The 21920-nt window shown below is 42.3% G+C and overlaps 1 protein-coding gene across 1 annotated transcript in view; it reads right to left on the reverse strand.

The window, feature by feature from the left end:
• UBQLN1 (ubiquilin 1) overlaps window positions 1-21920 on the reverse strand; it is a 40580-nt gene that overhangs the window by 16351 nt on the left and 2309 nt on the right. Inside the window, exons 2-7 of the mRNA XM_073670917.1 lie at window positions 6622-6773; window positions 6413-6534; window positions 4527-4789; window positions 2893-3051; window positions 1738-1978; window positions 1135-1277 (exon numbers count right to left, since the gene is read on the reverse strand). Coding sequence (XP_073527018.1) covers window positions 1135-1277; window positions 1738-1978; window positions 2893-3051; window positions 4527-4789; window positions 6413-6534; window positions 6622-6773 — 1080 coding nt within the window. The remainder of the gene's footprint in view (window positions 1-1134; window positions 1278-1737; window positions 1979-2892; window positions 3052-4526; window positions 4790-6412; window positions 6535-6621; window positions 6774-21920) is intronic.

The following is a 21920-nucleotide window of genomic DNA, read 5'->3' on the forward strand; positions in this document are numbered from 1 at the left end:
CATCCCCTGCGTAACTTCAACTTTGTCACTGATTCTTGAACATTATTGTCAAGAATCTGCTGATACTGAGTGGAATCCATGTGTCCCTCAACTTTAACAAGATTCCTGGTGCCGGCATTGGCCACACAGCCCCAAAGCATGATGGAACCTCCACCAAATTTTACTGTGGGTAGCAAGTGTTTTTCTTGGAATGCTGTGTTTTTTTGCCGCCATGCATAACGCCTTTTTGTATGACCAAACAACTCAATCTTGGTTTCATCAGTCCAGAGGACCTTCTTCCAAAAAGAAATTGGCTTCTCCAAATGTGCTTTTGCATACCTCAGCCGACTCTGTTTGTGGCGTGCTTGCAGAAACGGCTTCTTTCGCATCACTCTCCCATACAGCTTCTCCTTGTGCAAAGTGCGTTGTATAGTTGACCGATGCTCAGTGACACCATCTGCAGCAAGTTGATGCTGCAGCTCTCTGGAGGTGGTCTGAGGATTGTCCTTGACTGATCTCACCATTCTTCTTCTCTGCCTTTCTGATGTTTTTCTTGGCCTGCCACTTCGGGCCTTAACAAGAACTGCCCCTGTGTTCTTCCATTTCCTTACTATGTTCCTCACAGTGGAAACGGACAGATTAAATCTCTGAGACAGCTTTTTGTATCCTTCCCCTGAACAACTATGTTGAATAATCTTTGTTTTCAGATCATTGGACAGTTGTTTTGAGGAGCCCATGATGCCACTCTTCAGAGGAGATTCAAACAGGAGAACAACTTGCAAGTGGCCACTTTAAGTAGCTTTTCTCATGATTGCATACACCTGGCTATGAAGTTCAAAGCTCAATGAGGTTACAAAACCAAAAAAGGTGCATTAGTAAGTCAGTATAAAGTAGGTAGGAGTATTTAAAACAAGAAAATGATAAGGGTGCCCATACTTATGCACCTGTCAAATTTTGTTTGAATGCAGATTGCACATTTTCTGTTAGTACAATAAACCTCATTTCAAGGTAGAAACATTACGGTGTCCAACAGTTATTACATATATCAAATTGAAATAGCTGTTGCAAAAACACCAATTTTTATAAAACATTAAGCTTAAGATTAATAGGGGTGCCCAAACTTTTTCATATAACTGTAAAACAAGAGAAGCTTACCTGGGCTGCAAGTTCTGGATTTTGACTAAGCGACTGCATCATGTTTCTCATGTAGGGAGCGGACAACATGTTCTGCATTAGTTGAGGATTTTCAGATATCTGCTGCATCAGGCTCTGCATTCCTGGCGTATTAAACATCCCAGCTTCAAGACACAAAGCATAAACATTTCATCAATGAATGACTACCTGTACACAGATGTGATTTTAAATACTGCAATCATCTTTGACGGCTGTCTTTTAGCTGCGCTCTCTAAGGAAATGGACCCATATTGTATATGGTGGTATTCATTATGAACCAGTACATTTATTTGCTTCCTTACAGGATACTACAAGATAATTTTGATGATCACAGACATTATTTCACCTCTGATCATTTTAATATATACTTATACCTCGATGTGCAGTATTGCTGGACAGGTATAGTCAGAATGTGGTAAAAAAGTAATGTCATATTCCACAACAAAAAAAACCCCAATGGTTTAGCACTATACCCAGCCTACTCCCATTATGCTCAATAATATTTAAGACGTTTTACCATGGATACCCAATGTTTTACAGAAAGACCCTTTCACCAATATCAAGGGTAGACAGGTTATGCAGTACCTCCTAGTCCAGATGACAGGTTTGGTAAGGTGGCGCTTGTTGTAGTTGTTGAAGTGGTGCTGTTCCCTGTGCCGTTACCAGTCGAAGCAGCTCCATTTTCACCTGTTGATGGTGATCCCGTAGAGCCAGACTGCGGGGCCCAAGGATTAGGTAAAGGATCTCTGTTTTCTGTTCTTGATGGTTGATTTCCTGCATTTGGTGACGCATTGCTCATTAAGGATGCAAATGGATTGCCGCCAAACTGGAACAAAAGGAGGCAAAATTCACATGGAGTAAAACGTCCGCTACCACAAAAGGATCCAACTGTACGGAGACAATCATGGGAAAAGGGAAATAAAGGAATAGATAGATCTGAAAAATAACAGGCCTTCAGAACAGAAATTCTGATTTGCCAAAAAACTTGCAACTTTTTAAGATGTTTAACACCTGAGTTCTGGAGTAATGAAGCCTTAATGAATCGGACCTCGAGTGTCTGAGCATTCACATGACAGGTGAGGTTCAATGTTGAGAAATGTAAAGTTATGCGCCTGTGCACTAATAATATATGAGCACCACATGTTCTAGCAGGAGTAAATCTAGGAGAGTCCCTTGTAAAGAAGGATCTGGGTGTACTTGTGCATAAAATATGGCTAGAAGTGATTTCCAAATCATTGCATTCTTGTTTTCTTTACATTCAGTTCAGTTCTGGGCATCAGTTCATAGAAAATGATGCACTCAAGCTTAAAAAATAAAAAAAAATTTTAAAAAAAGTACAAAGAAGGGCCACAAAACTGATAAAGGGCATGGAGGATGTTGGTTATGAGGAAAGAAAAAAATATATATACACTTTTTAATAAGTATAATCCCTACCTGTGCCTCTCTAACACTTGTGTACACTTAGAAGAACTGCCATAGACATTCCTTCATGATTATCCTTAAGGATTCGTAACTTATAAAAGCTATCAGAAATACGTAGTAGATAGCTAGGAATCAGATAAGATTTCCACTTTAAATCATTGTAAATACTCTCCAGTGTCCCATATACAAAATCATACACTCGCCCCACAATATAGTCAGCCCTGAAGATAAAGCACCTCACATCTTTAGATTTCAGCCCAAAGTTTGCACCTCTATGTGGCTCAATTGACACTTAATAAAGATACTTCTAAAAAATACCTGTTCTTGGGCAGCATTAAGCATTGGTTCTTGGATGTCTGTGTACATTCTGCGCAAAGCATTGTAACCTCCAGGAATGCTTTCAAGATTACTCAGAGCCCTGTCTTGGTTCCTCATCATCTCCTGCATCATTGCCGGATTTCTGGCCAGTTCTAATGTCTGGAAATTAAAAGTGATAAGACTGATACGGTTTATTGTAGACAACAAAAAGCACTTAAAGTGGTTGTCCGATCTTAAGCTACAAGTCTGCAGCACTGCATGCTGTGAGGTCTCTGATGCCAGCACCGGGCGGTCGTGTGACCACAAGTAAGCGATTTGCATACTTTCGGCCACATTCCAACTAGACTGCGTCAGGCCTCGCTCAATACACTTGCATTTAGCAAGGCCACACACGGCTAGTTGGCATGTGACAGCATGTATGCAAATCACATACTTTCGGTCAAGTACCTGTCAACGTCACCGGATAATCCTCACAGTGCACGACTAATGCCTCGGAAAGTGTGAGAATTGGGGGACTGTACACCTTACACGATTCATAAGAAACTTTATAAAAAAAAAAAAAATACACACTCAGCTCAGAAAAGCATATGTGTTTTAGTGTGATGAAGGAATATCCGATGCCAGACAGTGTCCTTGAGAACATAGGATTGAACAACATGCCTGATCCTTTCCTAATTTTACACACTATAGATGTCATGCCAGTCCCAACGAGTCTAAAATGTATGGCGAGCTTGTGGTTTGCCAAACAACACTTTAAATACTCTTATGCAGTCTCATGGATTACTTTAGAGAAAAATGCATACACAGGAGGTTTTGTCTTGTAGCAAGATTTTTCCTATTTGCTAATTTGCTTTTCGCCAAGTCTCCTTATAGAAAATGTATCAAACTTTAACTCCACCCCGCATAATTTGACTGTGTAGCCCATTAAAAGAAAAGCCATTTGATCCCTTTACAACCCCAAAATACTGCTTCTCCATTGAGAAACCACAATTTGAATTAGTGAATGCATGTGCATTGGGGTGGGATGATGCACTTACAGCTTCTCAGCCTCACGCTGTATTCTTAACCTAGTAGAACCCTCCCCAGGCAGATTTACAGGTTAGTAGCCTTGCCCCAGAGCAAACGACCTGTCAATCATCCAAGGGAGGATAATGCTAGGTAGGGAATACAGCATGAGGCGGAGAAGCTGGAAGTGCATAGACACGACCCAGTGCACTTCAAGATACACATTTAAAAAAAACGCTGAGTAGTGCTTTGGAGTCATGCAGGAATTGACCGGCTTATCTTTTAAAAGGGCTACAGAATTATATTAACGGTTTGAGGGGGTTAAACTTTCTGATAGGCTCCCTTTAAGTAAGATATAATATTGCTTATCGTTGGAATATCTACGGTAAAAAAAACACTTGCTAATATGTAAAAATTACAATCTAGTTATAGGTGATGGTACATAGCCACCTTCTGCTTCCAGAAACCCAAAAGTGCACCTTCAGCCGTTCATCTCTATGAACATGACAAACGGATTGACAAAAAGGTTTGGAGATTTAGTCATCTGGCAGCCAGACTTCATAAAAACAATCGGAAGTGGTAATAGCGTAGCACATACAAAGGAAACAGAAAAGTATAAAACGACATACTTGTCGCATGATATCTGGATTATTAAGCATGTGACTGATCTCAGGATTTCTCTGGATTAATTGCTGCATTTGGGGATTGGCCATAATCAACTGTCTCATCAAGTCAGGATTAGACAGCATGCTCTGAACAAACGGGTTTTCCATGATCTGGACCATCATCTCAGGATTGGACATGAGCTGTCTCTGCATTTGGCTCTGTAACTCAGAGAAGTTTGATGCATTCATGCCTAAGGTGCTGAGCCCAGGCAAGCCCCCAAGTCCTCCTAAATGTGGAGACAAAATAATAGGTAAAGTCAATATCATGGTGTGGCGGCTCAGGATCAGGGCTCTGTCTACTTACATATCAAAGCAGAAACCATCACGAATGATATCCACCAGATACAGGCCACAATTACAACCTACTCCATTAACAGATCTATCTAAGTGGGTTTTTCCTAACAGCAAGAAATGCTTGATCATAAGACTAAAAGCCCTGCATGCCAACTTACTCTCCCATTTAAAGAGGACCGTTCACCAGTTCGTACATGTTAAACTAGGCACATCATGAAATAGAGGCAGCAGAGCTGAATAAAACTATGATTTAGCTTTAGAATTTCTCATTTTTGTTGCGGAGATAAGCTTGTAAAAGTTATACATTGCGCTAAGACAGAAGGGGCGTAAGGACAGATTTGTGTCTGGGGAAGGGGGGTGGCGGCTATAAAAAACAAAACAAAAAAAAAACCCAACATGCCCCCAGAGAATGTTAGACTTGGCTTTGTCTGTGCGAGACATGTAATGACACACAGCCTTGCCCTCGTCACCTTCACTAATCAAACTGCTGACATTTACTGTGATTACAAGAGGAGATTGGAACAGAGCACAGATGTGTGCATTACAAACCATTCTAGCAGTACTCATTGACAGTGCTGTGAGATGGGAGCTGCAGTGTTTACAATGACACATAGCTCTGCTCTACTCTCCTCTCCTCTCCCACTAGTAATCACAGTAGTTAGTGAGGAGGGCAGGGCTGTTTATCATTAGATGTCTTTCCATATCACACAGAAAAAGCCAAGTCTGATCTTCTCTAGGGAGTGTTGTCTTTTTTCCTCTGTATGCCGCTTCCCTGCTTTTGATTAGTCAATGTCATACAGGCGAAAAAATAACCATCACCAGAAGAATCTCTGCTATAGTCCACTTGGTCTTCGTGAAAATTAGAATATAAACTTTACAGGCTAAAACTTCAGCAATGGAGATGAGAAATTAAAAATGAAAAATAATGTGTTACTCAGCTCTGCAGCCACTATTCTTTAATGTGGCCAGTTGAACATGGTCAAACTGGTGAAAAGTCCTCTTTAAAGGGGTTGTCCGGTCAAAAGTGGTAAGTCTGCAGTCACTGTGTGTGGCCTCAATCTCCATACACTTGTAATGAGCGAGGCCGCGCCTTCTAGTCAGACACACCCACTGGCCGTCCACATCACTAGACAGGGTATGGCCTCGCTCAATACAAGTGTAAGGAGCAAGGTCGCGCCCACTGGCTGGAGGCATGTATAACTCATACATACCATATGAAACCAACAAATCCCAGCAGTGCACAGTGCCTGTGCTGGGGGATTCATAAGTCTGCAATCACACAGAGTGACTGCAGACTTATCACCTTTGATCGGACAACCCCTTTAAGCAATTGCTACTCCTTCAGTCTTTGTTGCACCTGATCATGCTCCATCATCAATGATCATCGCTGCACAGTAAACAGAAACCGGAGAGGATCACAAGTGCTGGAGCAGCAGGGGTTCAACTGTTTATTTTAGAGCATTCCCTGCTGCGCTAAGTCATGGCATTGCCATAACAATTCCTACAACATAACTCTGTCATGGACGCTCCTATATCATTTATCAATATGGACTTACCCAAGCCAAAAGGGGTGCTTGTGGCAGATGTGGTAGTAGTGGTACTGCTGGATGTCGTCGTAGAGGTGGATGATGGACTGCTCGGGCTACTTGGCTGAGAAGTGGCAGCGGCAGTTTGGGATCTACAAGAAGGCAATAACATAAGGCGTAAATACAAAATCACCAGCAGTCACAAAGCAGGAGAAATAATAGCATAAATGTGCGCATACCTGTTCTGTGTCTTTATGACCAGATGCACAGTGAGCCCGTCATGTATGCCATGCTGACTGAGGGTGTCCTGGTCTTTCAATATCTTTCCAGCAAATATGAGAACAAGTTGGTCCGTGCTGGACTTAAACCGTTTTGATATATCCTCCTTGAACTAAAAAGATAATTAAAAAGGTTTACATTGTTTTATACATCTGCTAAAGGTATGCATCAAGCAGCTGAAAAAAACATGTAGACGAGAGAGATCAAGAAAAATTCTGATAGGATCTGTAAGTAATTGATATCTATAGGCTATTATATGCATAAAGTTATCCCTCCATCCCACAAAGGTTGGTTGGATCAGTCTTCAGATATCTCATGGTAATTACTTATTTATACAAATTCTTAAAAAAGGGGTTATCGGAAACTTCACAGCTTATCTATAGGAAATGCCATTCATAATACTAGATAGGTGGGGGGTCCGACTATTAGCAGCTGCTTTGCCTGGAATAACAGCATAGGTAATGGAAAACAAATGGGTTGATTCTGCGCTGCTGCAGGAAGAAGAATGACGGATGCCAATCTAATAGTTAGTGGTTTATCTGTCAACACGTTTCGAACCATATTAGCTTCTTCATCAGGACAACCACAATCGTAGTTTGCATAAGATTTCAATGCTAGATTGCTAAGGATCACCAAAATGGATTTCTACACTCAAGTTAAGGATTTAATCAGCATCAAAGTGACTGTCGATATATATGCCATTAGTCTAAAGGACAAAATCACAGATTGCAAGCTTAAGGCTAAGTGCCCACGATGCAGAAATGCTGCATATTTTTTCCGCTTCTCCCTGGCAGGAAAAACGCATGTGGTTTTTACATGCGTTTTTCCCGCCAGGTAAAAACCATTTCCACATGCGGGTTACCAAGCTCTTTTCCAAGCGATTTTAGCATCACTTGGAAAGTGCATGACAACTTGGTCACACTATATAAATCCATGCAACCGGCGTGTATAGTGTGACTAAGTTAATAGTTAAAAAAAAGAATAAGAATGGTAAAAAATAAAGATTATACTCACCTTCCGATGGCCCCGGGCGTTTTCTCAGCGATGCGTCCGGTGTGTTGTATTGGTCACGGTGGTGTGAAAGGACCTGCCATGACGTCATTTAGTCACGTGACCTGTCACATGACTAAATGAAGTCATGGCAGGTCCTTTCACACCACCACGACCAATACAACACACCGGACGCATTGCTGAGGAGGCCGGGGGCCATCAGAAGGCAATTATCTTTATTTTTTATTTTAAATTCTTTTTTTAACAGGTTCTATGGTACCCGGGTCTGGATGAGAGTCTCCTCCTTCTACCAGACCCGGGTACCAGCCACACATTAAATCGCTTAATTTCCGCTTGTGCAAATGTGCTTATACGGATATTATGCGATTTAATGTAAGTCAATGGCGGCAATTACGCCGCGTGTCCGCAAAATTAATGGACATGCTGCGTTTTTTTCCGCAATGATAATCCGCAGCGGAAATTTCCGCAGCATGTGCATAGCACATGCGGATTATCATTGGAGACCATGGGGCACGTATTACCAAGCGTTTTTGATGCAGGAAATTCCGCGGCAAAAACGCTTGAAAAACGCATAGTAGGCACGCAGCCTAAGAGCAGGGCCCTCACTCCTTTTGGTATCCGAGTTGTGTTATTCAGTAATGTCTTTACTGTCCGTACAAGTCCCCTCTAAAATGAATATGTTGGCGCTATAGAAATAAAAATTATTATATTGTCATGGCAGGTTTCTTTTACATTAATCAAAGCTACAGAGACACAGCTCTTTAAAACAGCGGATTCACAAAGGTGACAAGTGAGAGTATGCTGTGGTTTGGACCATGTCTCGGTTCACTTTTTCACCATTTTACAATCTGTTTGCTGGTAGTAAATGGGTACATTCTTGTTTACATCCAAGGGCTTATCACCATACAACCCTAACACATGCTGACATGGACAAGTGACCATCCAGTCAGTTGCTGATATTTGCATAGCTTGTCAATAGCTGATGAAGATTATACATTTTTTATATATATTCCCTATTCATTCTTAGCGTGTTTAGCTCTCTCCATTCATTTCTATGGAAACAGCTGAAACTCCCGTTCTGAGAAAATGTGCAGATCCCAGAGGAATGACGCACCCATCAGACAGTTATGGCATCCTTTGCCTGTGCCAATTATGTTTTTATTGTTAGTGATTGGGAGATTTCTGGGGGTTATTTACTTTATTAACATGTTCAGTTCACAAACATAAATATCAATGAGGACCTTTCATGCATACCCCTTTTATTCCTCTTTGCTTCTTTTTAGAGAAGTGTTGTCTGCTGCCTGCATTTTTTTTTTTTTAAATAATGGGAGTAAAGCAACTTATGCCTTCTTCTGTAGGTGGTATATGATAAATGGGACTGTACGGTCAACTAAATTTGCATAAACTAATAGTGCAAGTACATCAGAGAAATCTGTTTTTTTATCCACTTATGAGCCACTTTCCTGGTCTCCTTATCCTCAACTATGAAAAAAAAACACATATCAAATCCATCTTGCTCAAAAGGGTGGGACCCAGGAAGAGCGAAAGCCTGCTCTGTTTGTACTTTAGAGCGTACGGTGGTCCAGTTTCCTGAAAGTGGAAAACCACTTTAAGAGAAAACAGACTGCCGACACAGTGAGGTATCAAGTTACATAGCAATTTGAAGTCAATGGAGAGGGGAGCAGAGTGAGAAACAGATCATGCTGGTTCTAGCTAACTTATTCTAGTGCAGGATTCACAGCAACATTACTCAGTATTGCTGTATAATTATGTCCTGTCGTTTGTGAGCTACAAAAGGGAAAAAGAGCAGGAATCCGTCTGTGTATGGGAGCTATGATAGCAGCTAGTCTTCTCCTACAAGATCAGAGTCCATCACAAATTAGAAAAGCAGTTTATTCTGCAAAGTTACTTGAAGGTATAGCTCCCCTTTAAGGCAATGCTACATATGAAAGAAACATCTGAAGAAAGCCTAAAAACAAAACTCCTGTAAATTTCAATACAATGCCTATTATATTTTGCATATCAATGTAGCTATATTGTACACAAGATATAAGTCTGAAAAGCAGAATGACATTTTCACTTTTGTTTCATATAGTTATCATGATTACAAGAAATTTCATCATTCTGCCATTAGAAAGCGCAAGTAATTTATCAGATTTGCTTTAGTATAGTAACTGCAACCAGGCAGAAATAACCCCACAAGGCTTCTAGACCTTATGGATTACTCCCTTTAAAAAAAGGTATATTATATACAGTTCTCTGCATAAATGAGCACAACCCCTTTGAAAAGATTTTAATCAATATCTCACTGAATACAAGAACAATTGCCAAAATTTTGAAAATTTTAGTAAAAGTGAAGATTTACGCATGATTTGTTATAGACATGCTCATTTCCTTTGTGTGTATTGGAACAACACAAAAAAATGGCAAATTGGACATCATTTCACGCAAAACCCCAAAACTGGTTCAGAAAATTGTTGGCACCCTCAAACTTAATATTTTGCTGCACACCCTTTGGAATAAATAACTGCAATCAATCAGGAAGTGGTGGAGGCGGAGCCTGCCGTGTGCTGCAAGAGTTGTGCTGTGTGTGGAGAGAGCTCCTGGGAAGGGAGGAGAGCCAGGCGGAGGTGACCGAGCGGACCGGGAGGACCAGTAGGAGGCGACCGGAGGGACGAGCGCAAGAGAGCGCTGTGGCAGCGTGCAGTGCCGGCCAGCGGAGGGTGCCAGGTGGTGGTGACCAGGAGGTGATCAGGAGGACCGGTAAGAGGAGACCGGAGGGACAAGCGCGCTGTGATAGCGTGCAGCGTCCCTAGAGGAGGTGAGTGAGGGGCAGGAGGCCGCGATAAGCGGCCCTACTGAACCCAAGTGTGTACTGTACTGTATTTGTATCTGTATTGTAATTGTATTGTATTCCCTAGTCCATATTTAATTGATTACCCCCCCGTCCATATTTAATTGATCACCCCCGTCCATATTTAAATTGATTCCCCTGAACACCCCCGTCCATATTTAACTGATCCCTCTGACCACATTAAATTGACCCCCCCCGTCCTCATTTAATTGATCCCCGACCACCCCCGTCCATATTAAAGTGATCCCCCTGACCACATTTAAATGATTGACCCCCCCAGCCCATAATTGATTGATCCCCCTTGTCCTATTTAATAGATTCCCCTTGTCCACTTTTACTCATCCCCAGTCCCTATCTATTTGCCTTATCCCCCACCATATTTAATTAACCCCTGTCCATAATTAATTGATTGATTCCCCAGACCACAATTAATTATTTCCCCAGTCCATATTTATTGATATTATTGATACTTATTGATCCCCAGTCCTTAGTTAATTGACCCACCGTCCATACCTATTTATTTGCTTTACCCCCCATCCTATTTAATTAAACCCCCTGTCCATAATTAATTGATTGATTCCCTAGTCCACAATTAATTATTTCCCCAGTCCATACTTATTGATCCCAGTCCATAGTTAATTGACACACCGTCCATACTTAATTAATCACCTGACCCACTCAGCTGATCCCCCGTCCATACTTAATTGATACTTAATTGATCCCCCGTCCATACTTAACTGATCCCGCGCCGATATCTAATCGATACACTTGCACATCCCTAATTGATCCCCGTCCATACACCTATATATAAATAATTGTGTTTTGTACTTGTACATATATACTGACTGTATCCCCATATTTAGAATGACGTCCATGTTGGCCGGAGCAGTGCAGTGTACATCTTGCGCAATGTATGCATTCCCTGAGCTACCGCTCAGGGATCCATACTGCTGCGAGAGATGTGAGCATATCGTGCACTTGGAAGCCCAAATCCTGGATCTAAGTGCTCAGATAGCGGTACTGAGGAGCATCGACAACATGGAACGGAGTTTGCTGCTCACCGAGCAGACACTAAATGGGTCAACACTGGGGGTGGAGCTTAGTGGGGAAGCGCAGGCTGAACAGGCAGGGAGCTGGGTAACAGTTAGAAGGGATAGAGGGAAGAAGTATAGGAAGGCTGGTTCAGAACCGGCATTATTGGAGCACGACAGATCCTCTGACCGCCGGGGGAGTGTATGCTCCAGTAATGAGGGGGAGGGGGGAAGTGTAGGGCAGGCTAGACAGGTCCTGGTAGTGGGTGACTCTATTATTAGGGGGACAGACAGGGCAATCTGTCACAAAGACTGGGATCGCCGAACGGTGTGCTGCCTCCCTGGCGCTCGAGTCCGGCACATCGCGGATCGGGTTGACAGGTTACTGGGTGGGGCTGGCGAAGACCCAGCGGTCATGGGTCCACATTGGCATCAATGACAAAGTGAGTGGTAGATGGAGGGTCCTTAAAAATGATTTCAGGGATCTAGGTAGGAAGCTTAGGGCAAGGACCTCCAAGGTAGTTTTCTCAGAAATACTACCAATCCCGCGAGCCACACAGGAGCGCCAACGGGAGGTTAGGGAGGTGAATAAGTGGCTAAAGAGTTGGTGCAAGGCAGAAGGGTTTGGGTTAATGGAGAACTGGGCCGACTTCGCTGTCGGCTACAGGCTCTACCGTAGGGACGGGCTGCACCTCAATGGGGAGGGTGCAGCGGTGCTGGGGAAGAAGATGGCTAATAGGTTGGAGGAGTTTTTAAACTAGAGACGGGGGGGGGGGGGAACCAAGGAAATAGGTGGGATGTGAGGCAAGCAAGGGGGAAGGGGAGAAGTGAATATAATGAGGGTGGAGAGGATAGTACAGTTAGATCGTTAGAGAAGAATAGGATGCTAAATAACCCCAAAGTTTTATCTTGCATGCTGACCAACGCAGGAAGCCTGACCAATAAGGCGGATGAGCTGCGGGCGCTTATATCGGAGGAGAGGTATGACATCGTAGGTATAACAGAGACTTGGCTAGACGATAGCTACGACTGGGCGGTAAATTTAACAGATTATAGTTTATTTAGAAGGGACCGGAAACAGGGGAAGGGCGGAGGAGTCTGCTTATATGTAAAGTCACGTCTAAAGCCCAGACTAAGGGAAGATATAGGAGAGGGAGAAGAGGGGGTCGAGTCCATGAGGGTAGAGATAGAGGGGGCAAAAAATAATAAAATATTACTGGGGGTCTGCTATAAGCCACCCAATATAACAGAGGAGAATGAGAAACTGCTATTAGGACAAATAGACAAAGTAGCAAAACATAATGAGGTGATTGTAATGGGGGATTTCAACTACCCGGATATTGACTGGGAAACAGAAACCTGTAGATCGCAGAAAGGAAAAAGGTTCTTGACAAATATTAAGGATAATTATCTCTCCCAACTAGTGCAGGAACCAACGAGAGGGAAGGCCGTGTTGGACTTAATATTGACTAATAGGCCTGATAGAATAACTGAGGTACAGATAGGGGGGCACCTAGGTAATAGCGATCATAATATTATCAATTTCAAAATGCCCTTCAGTAGGGTTATCAATAAGGGAACAACTAAAACATTAAACTTTAGGAGGGCAAAGTTTGATCAGCTGAAAGAAAACCTTCATCTTATAGACTGGGACAAAGTTCTTAATCAAGGAAATACGAATAGTAAATGGGAAACCTTCAAAAGAATTCTGAATACTCAGTGCGAGAGGTATATACCGTATGGGAATAAAAGGGCCAGAAATAAGAGGAAACCAATATGGTTGAATAAGAACGTAAAAGGGGCGTTAAATAGCAAAAAAGAGGCATTCAAGAGATTAAAACAGGAAAACAGCAAGGAGGCACTAATGTGTTACAAGGAAAAAACGAGAACCTGTAAAAAACAAATAAAAATAGCGAAGGAGGAAACAGAGACTTATTGCTAGGGAAAGTAGATCAAATCCCAAACTGTTCTTTACGTATATAAATAGTAAAAGGATTAAATCGAATAATATTGGACCGATAAAAAGTGATGAAGGTAAAATCATAGAGAAAGATGAGGATAAAGCTAATCTATTAAATAATTTTTTTTCGTCAACTTTCACAAAGGAAAAAGAACTAACAGGAGAAATGAGAAGTGACAAGCTTAATCCTCCACTAAGTATGACAAATCTAACCCAAGCTGGGGTACAGAAACGCCTCAGTAACATTAAAATAAACAAATCACCAGGACCTGATGGCATACACCCACGGGTACTAAGGGAACTAAGTAATGTGATAGACAGACCGTTATATCTTATATTTAAGGACTCTGTTGAGACTGGGTCTGTACCACTTGATTGGCGACACGCGAATGTAGTGCCAATATTCAAAAAGGGAGCGAAAAGTGACGCCGGAAACTATCGGCCGGTGAGTCTGACGTCCGTTGTGGGCAAAATTTTTGAAGGCTTGATTAATGAGGCAATCATGGAGCATCTTGACGCTAATAATCTATTAACCCCGAATCAACATGGATTCATGAGGAATCGCTCCTGCCAAACAAACCTGATTGACTTCTACGAGGAGGTTAGCTCTCGAGTAGATCAGGGGGAACCAGTGGATGTCGTGTATCTCGACTTCTCAAAAGCGTTCGATAGCGTGCCACATAATAGGTTGGTATACAAAATGAGAATGATGGGGCTGGGGGAAAATGTCTGCAAGTGGGTAGCTAACTGGCTAAAGGATAGAAGGCAGAGGGTGGTTATAAATGGAATATACTCAGATTGGGTAAGCGTCACTAGTGGGGTACCACAGGGGTCTGTACTAGGCCCAATGTTATTTAATATCTTTATTAACGACATAGTCAACGGGATAAATAGTAAAATATCAATATTTGCAGATGACACAAAGTTATGTAAAACAATTAATACAAAAGAGGACAGTGCAGACCTACAGAGGGATTTGGATAAGCTGGGTAGGTGGAGCATTAAATGGCAAATGAGGTTTAACGAGGAGAAATGTAAGGTCATACATATGGGAAGGAAAAATGGAAGACACCAGTACTCACTGAATGGGAAATCATTGGGGAATTCAGAGATGGAGAAGGACTTGGGCATCTTGATTGATAGCAAACTAAATTGGAGTGCCCAAAGTCAGGCCGCTGCTGTAAGGGCAAACACGGTAATGGGATGTATCAGAAGAGGTATAGCTGCAAAGGATGAGAACATTGTTCTTCCACTGTACAAAGCACTGGTCAGACCACACTTGGAATACTGTGCTCAGTTATGGGCCCCAATATATAGAAAGGATATAAATGAGCTTGAAAAGGTACAAAGGAGGGCAACAAAATTAATAAGGGGAATGGAGGGACTGCAATACCCAGAGAGGTTGGCAAAACTAGGACTATTCAGCCTGGAAAAGAGAAGGTTGAGGGGGGACATAATAAATGTGTACAAATATGTTAGGGGACAGTATAGAGACCTTGCCCGGGATTTGTTCAAAAGGAGGGATATTACGGTAACAAGAGGGCATTCACTAAGACTGGAAGAGAAAAGGTTTCAGCACCAGCATAGGAAGGGGTTCTTTACGGTAAGAGCAGTGAGAATATGGAATTCACTGAGTGAGGAGACGGTAATGTCGGATTCACTAAACCAGTTCAAGCGGGGACTGGATACATTTCTAGATACCAGGCAGATTTCAGCGTATACTTAAAAATAAAATAGTAGGTTGATACAGGGATTTATTCTGACTGCTGGTTTCAGAGTCGGGAGGGAATTTTTCCTCAGGTGAAGATTGGCTAAATCATTTGGGGTTTTTGCCCTCCTCTGGATCAACTTTAGCAATTACAGAACTAACAGGTCAAACTTAATGGACGCAAGTCTTTATTTGGCTTTACTAACTATGTAACTATGTAATTTCCTATAACCATCAACAAGCTTCTTACACCTCACAACTGAAATTTTGGACCACTCTTCTTTTGCAAACTGCTCCAGGTCTCTCATATTTGAAGGTCGCCTTCTCCCAACAGCAATTTTAAGATCTCTCCATGGGTGTTTAATGGGATTTAGATCCGGACTCCGTGCTGGCCACTTCAGAACTCTCCAGAGCTATGTTTCCATCCATTTCTAGGTGCTTCTTGAAGTATGTTTGGGGTTGTTGTCCTGCTGGAAGACCGATGACCTAAGAAGCAAACCCAGCTTTCTGGGCACTAAATTGCGACCTAAAATCCTTTGGTAATCTTCAGATTTTTTGATGCCGTGCACAGTCAAGGCACCTAGAGTCAGAGACAGAAAAACAACCCCAAAACATCTTTGAACCTCCAGCATATTTGACGACTGTAGGTAATGTGTTCTTTTCTTTGTAGACCTCATTACGTTTTCGGCAAACTGTAGAATGATGTGCGCTTTACCAAAAAGAACGATTTTCGCTTACTTACATACATTTTGGCAAACTGCAGTCTAGCTTTTTTATGTCTGTGTCAGCAGTGGGGTCCTCCTGCGTCTCCAGCCATAGTGTTTCATTTCATTCCAATGTCAACGGATAGTTTGCGCTGATACTGATGCCACCTGAGCCTACAAGACAGCTTGAATTTCTTTGGAGCTTGATTGGGGCTGCTTTTCCACAATCTGGACTATCCTGCATTGCAACCCTTCATAAATTTTTCTCTGCTGTCCACATCCAGGGAAGTTAGCTACAGTGTAAAACTTATAGATTATGTTGCGCACAGTGGACAAACGAACATCAAGATCTCTGGAAATGGACTTGAGAACCAAAATCCCAAGGTAACAAGTCCTCAGACAGTTATTTTCTCCACTTTCTGTTCTCCATGCTTAGTGTGGCACACACAGATACACAATGCAATTATTGTCAACTTCTCCCCATTTCATCTGGTTTCAGGTGTGATTTTCATATTGCCCACACCTGTTACTTGCCACCGTGGAGTTTGTAGAAGCACCACATTTTGTCTGGCCCATGTTTGCCTTTTATCTGTTTTTTGGTGTTGTTCCAATACACATACCAGGTGAGAAGCATTGAACACAACACCAGTTTTCTAAGTAAATCTATTTCCAGAGGTGCTAGGGACATGAAATTCTCACCAAATGTCAATAACCCATCCAATTTTCCCAGTATTTCACATGCTTGTCTAAATGTTATTGCGCAAACACGATTGAACATGCTTTTTGTTCAGCAATGGAGTCTTGAGTGGTGAGCGTGCATACAGGCCATGAAGGTGGAGTGCATTATTTATGGTTTTCTTTGAAGTAACGGTACCTGCTGATTCCAGGTCTTTCTCCACAGGTGGTCCTTGGCACTTGAATAACTCTGATAATTCTTTTCACTCCTCTGTCTGAAATCTTGAGGGGGGGGGGGAAATCACCTGGTCATAGCTGGTTTAAATGTTCTTTCCACTTCCGAAATAAGGCCCTAAGGCTGTGTGCAAAAACGCTGCAGAAACGCTTAAAAAAAAACGCATGGTAGAAGGCCTGCCATGTTCCCCAATGATAATCCGGAGCATTTCTGCTTCGTGGGCACATAGCCTAAAAGTGCTCACTGGAATCTTCAGTAATTTACAAATTCTTCTGAAACCAATGCTATCCGTATGTTTTTGCAACAATAATGTTGCGAAGGTCTTGAGACAGCTCACTGGTTTTACCCATAAGGAGATGTCTCGTGTGGCACCTTTCACTAAGTGGTAGGTTTGCTTTCTAATTCCTGATAGATTTTAGCTGGTGTCATGACTTTCAATGGCTTTTTGCACCTCTTTCTACATGTGTTCAATACCTTTTCCCTTTGTCATTTCTCATTATTACACAACTTAAATTTATGGATATCTATGGTTCGATTTCTCTGCCTGTGTAGAGCCGAGATCACAATCTGCACATGCCTTTGGTGGCCATTTTCCCAAAGCCCACTGCAGGGAAATCAATAGGAAAGTGCAGGGACTAAGCTCAACGCCGACATTTTCTGAAAATCCAAGGCCCGCAGTGCCGGGACACCCTCTCCTCCCAGCCCGGGCCACACAGCATCGTCCCACTCCTGCCGCCGCCAGATTCCGCAGCAGCGACCCTGCCTCCTGTGACCCCACTCCACCGCAGCCCCTACTGTAAAACGGGATTATAAGATACACCACCATTTTATTGGAAAAAGGTCTTTCCTATCTTCCTCTCCAAAATGGTCCGGTGCGTTTTATAGTCCGCAAAATACGGTATACACACAACGGGTGATGTAAGTATTAAGCATGACAAAAATTACCCGATGAGGACAAAGTCTAAGTCATGCAACATAAGCTGACAGTTTGAACAACTTCCAGAGAAGCACATGACACTACTGAGAGCAGGGTGAATGGCATTCATTTCAGCAAGTTACGTATGGATGAATCACTGTTTACAGAATTGAGACACGTCACATCTAAAAGCTTTAGATGTGGTTGTGTTTTTAAGAATACTAGCTAGGCAATTCAATTTTCATATCAGACTGAAGCACATCCAAATAACTTTTACTTTGGCAGTACAACCTCTTTGTTCTTACGATGTGTTTTTTTGCTGCAATTTACCAAAAAGTGTTAAAAACATGGAGATTTTACAGCATATTTAAAGAAAAATCGCAGTCCAGTGTAGACGCCGCAGCGGGTCAGCCACGGCACAGAGACAGCCCAGTGTAGACGCCGCAGCGGGTCAGCCACGGCACAGACACAGCCCAGTGTAGACGTCGCAGCGGGTCAGCCATGGCACAGACACAGCCCAGTGTAGACGCCGCAGCGGGTCAGCCACGGCACAGACACAGCCCAGTGTAGACGCCGCAGCGGGTCAGCCACGGCACAGACACAGCCCAGTGTAGACGCCGCAGCGGGTCAGCCACGGCACAGAGACAGCCCAGTGTAGACGCCGCAGCGGGTCAGCCACGGCACAGAGACAGCCCAGTATACAGTTGCGGCCAAAAGATTTTCCAACTGACAACTTCTGGTTTCCACAGTTTGCTGGTTTAGTGATTTAGATCTTGTCAGATGTTTTTATGGTTACTGGAGTATAATAAGCATTTCATAACTTTTATTGATAATTATACCAGGTTTATACAAGGACTAAATATTTATAGTGTTGACCCTTATTTTTCAAGACTTGCATGCAAGGGCAAATTGCAGATCAATTTCTGTGGAAATTCCTGACTGATGGCAACCCATTCTTGCCTAATCAGTGCTTGGAGATTATCTGTGGGGTTTTTTACACCCGCTTTTTGAGGAGTGACCACAGGTTCTCAATGGGATTGAGATCTGGGGAGATACCTGGCCAGGGACTCAAAATTTTAATTTTTTGTTCATAAAGCCTATTAGTTATCACTTTAACCTTGTGGTTTCCATCATGCTGGTAAAAGCATTGGCCATCACCAAATGGCTCCTGGATGGTTGGCAGAAGTTGCTCTTGGATGATTCCTTTTGTTTATTCAGGGCAGTGTTCTTAGACAAAATTGGTGCGTGAGCCCACTTCCTTGGATGGAAAAGCAACCCCTTAAATGAATAGTCTCAGGATGCTTAACTGTTGACTTGACACAGAACTCATGGTACCGCTCACTCCTACGACTGTAGACACCGCAGCCGGTCAGTTAGCGCTCAGAGGCAGTCCAGAGTAGACACCGCAGCCGGTCAGTTAGTGCTCAGAGGCAGTCCAGCGTAGACACCGCAGCCGGTCAGTTAGTGCTCAGAGGCAGTCCAGCGTAGACATTTTTATTTTTTCATTGAAAATCATGAGGATTTGTTTTTTGCAGGATGAATTGTTGTTTTGAACGACACCACTCGCTTTATCATACAATTTATACAAAAAAAAAAAAAGAAAGAAAAGAAAAGAAAAAACAATTCAAGAGTTCGATTTTTCTTTTCTCTTTATGGTGTTTATCATTTAGGTTCATTGATTTAATTTTTTTTAGACGCCCTGGACAAAATGACTATTCCCTATGCTGGGCTTTATAGGAGTACAAAGGTAGCAGCCACTGGGGCCTTCTCCTACATGAGCATGATCAATCATAAGCAGGCAGCAAAACAAATGTGCAAAATCAAACGCCTTCATCTTCTCACCGATCTCTAAAACTACTGTATAGAGATGCATCTGAGCACAGTTATGAAGGAGGTGATTTGAACTTTTATATATTTTTTCAGATTTTTAAGAATTCACTGTATTTGTTAGTCCCCTTAGGGGACTTGAACCTGTGATCATCCGATTGCTTGTTCTATACACACCAATACTACAGTACTGCTGTCTACTGCAAAAATCAGGGTCTCCTATGAATGCCAGCAACAGGCCGGCTTTCACAGAAGTACGATAATGACAGATACAGGGGTCTTCAGCAGATCCTCGGATGTCATGACAACCCATCGGCGCCCTGCGATCACTTTGCGGCCATGCCGTCGGGCGCAAGGAATGACGCACCCCCTTGACGGTGCTTATTAAATGCCGGCAGTTAGAAGCAGATGAAGGCTGAATAATTCAGCCATCATCTACCAGAAAAGATGTGGGCTCGGCTTGCGAGCCTGCATCAAAGTCAGGCAACCAACATATGACATAACTGTGAAGGGATTACACAGCCAATTCTGCACCTGCATAAATGATCCAAAAAATTGTACTTTAAAGATCACCCTTCATATCCTCAATAATAAGCTAATGGATGACTGTTGTCGTCAAACAAAAATAGCAGCAGTCCAATCTTTCTAAATAACAATTGACATCCAGTGATTATTAATACTTTTATCTAAGCGCTATTTCAAATTTGAAAGGAGCCTCCCAAACATGTTTCACCCTTACGAGCTTCACCGGGGTAACGAGGCTAATGTAAAATAAAATGGCTGAACAAGCGATCCCCTCCCTGACGTCATGCCCACCTCATCACCTCAACTCCCAGGTAGTAGCCAATCTAGAACTCCAAAGAGGCTAGGCCAATGTGCGTCAGCCTCAGCAAAGGTAAAGCAGTATGAACTTACTGGATTACCCATTGTATACAGTCAGTATGAGCAAGTCACCGCTGGATGACATCACACATTACAAGCAGGGGCCAGAGCAGGCAAAACCCCTCTATTTTCAACAATCCTATAATTTAGGACAAATTAGAGGTTTGGCGTGTTTTTATTTGTGCATCTTATCAAAAAAGCTACACTATATTATATACAATCTTGTGTCTTTTAAGGAGAAATTAATAGTAAAAGTTTTAATATGGCTTGGTTATAAAGGGAGTTTTGGTAATGAAAGATAACTCAGTTCTGCTGTTCAGTGAAGAGAGGAGGGCGTGTTCTTTTTCCCCCCTGTGTGTTGCTGCCTGCTTATGATTGGGCAATCTCATGCAGGGGAAGAAGTACACGCCCCCAGAGACAAATCTCTGAAAGCCCAGTGGAACAAGAACCATACACCTTCCTCATACATATAAGCACCCAGAAAAGGGTTCTAAAACCAGTGTTAATCTAAAGCAGTGCTTCTCGAACTGTGAGGCACCTGATAGTTGCTATTGGGCAACAAGCCTGATCTAATGGGTCCATACACATTAGATAACTGACAGCACATCAGCACTCTTTACTCATATAACAGTATGTTCTGAATATTTTAGTTTTCAGTGACACCAGAAGCAACCCTGTGTGTGGACAGTCACATCATCATAGGACTGTGTTGGCGACATGGGCCTTAGTAACACAGTACACACTGACCGGATGTTCAAGGTTTATACAAGTCAGTATGATTGGTAAAACTAGGCACAACTGATACAGCATACCAGATATATGCACCACCATTAAAAGGGGTTCACTGGGAATAGAAAAAAAAAATTATTGAAGGAAATGTCATTATAAACAGGTTCTAAATACATGAAGTAAAAGAGAGAAGAGGACATGCATGACAGCAGTGATCACCACCAATAATCAAAGTTCAAATAATGTTTACAAAATATCAAAAATTTTTATTCGACACATGGACATGTTCTGTGGGTATGTCCATGTGTCGAATAAAAATTTTTGATATTTTGTAAACATTATTTGAACTTTGATTATTGGTGGTGATCACTGCTGTCATGCATGTCCTCTTCTCTCTTTTACTTTATGGTTCTTTAGGGACATGCTGCATGTAGATCCCAAACTTTGGATGGTGCCCTCCTAATTTATAAATCAGGTTCTAAATACATGTAATTAGCAAAGCACAATCGTTTTGTCTATAGAGGTAATAACTACAGAATTAAAATGGCCGCAGCCTTGTTACACTAACAGAAACCTGTCCTCAGTTAGATGCCTCTGAGCATGTGCAGTAGGAAGCCATTTTGGTGCGACCTGGAGATACTTACGGTATTTTTCAATTATGACAAACTTTTTTTCCCCCAAATTTGGGGGGGGGGGCTGAGTGGGTGTGTCTTATAATCCGAAAGTA

This window comes from Phyllobates terribilis, unplaced genomic scaffold, assembly GCF_046119375.1.
Source record: "Phyllobates terribilis strain yellow unplaced genomic scaffold, ASM4611937v1 Scaffold_1__5_contigs__length_1240528914, whole genome shotgun sequence".
In the NCBI taxonomy this organism is placed as follows: domain Eukaryota; kingdom Metazoa; phylum Chordata; class Amphibia; order Anura; family Dendrobatidae; genus Phyllobates; species Phyllobates terribilis.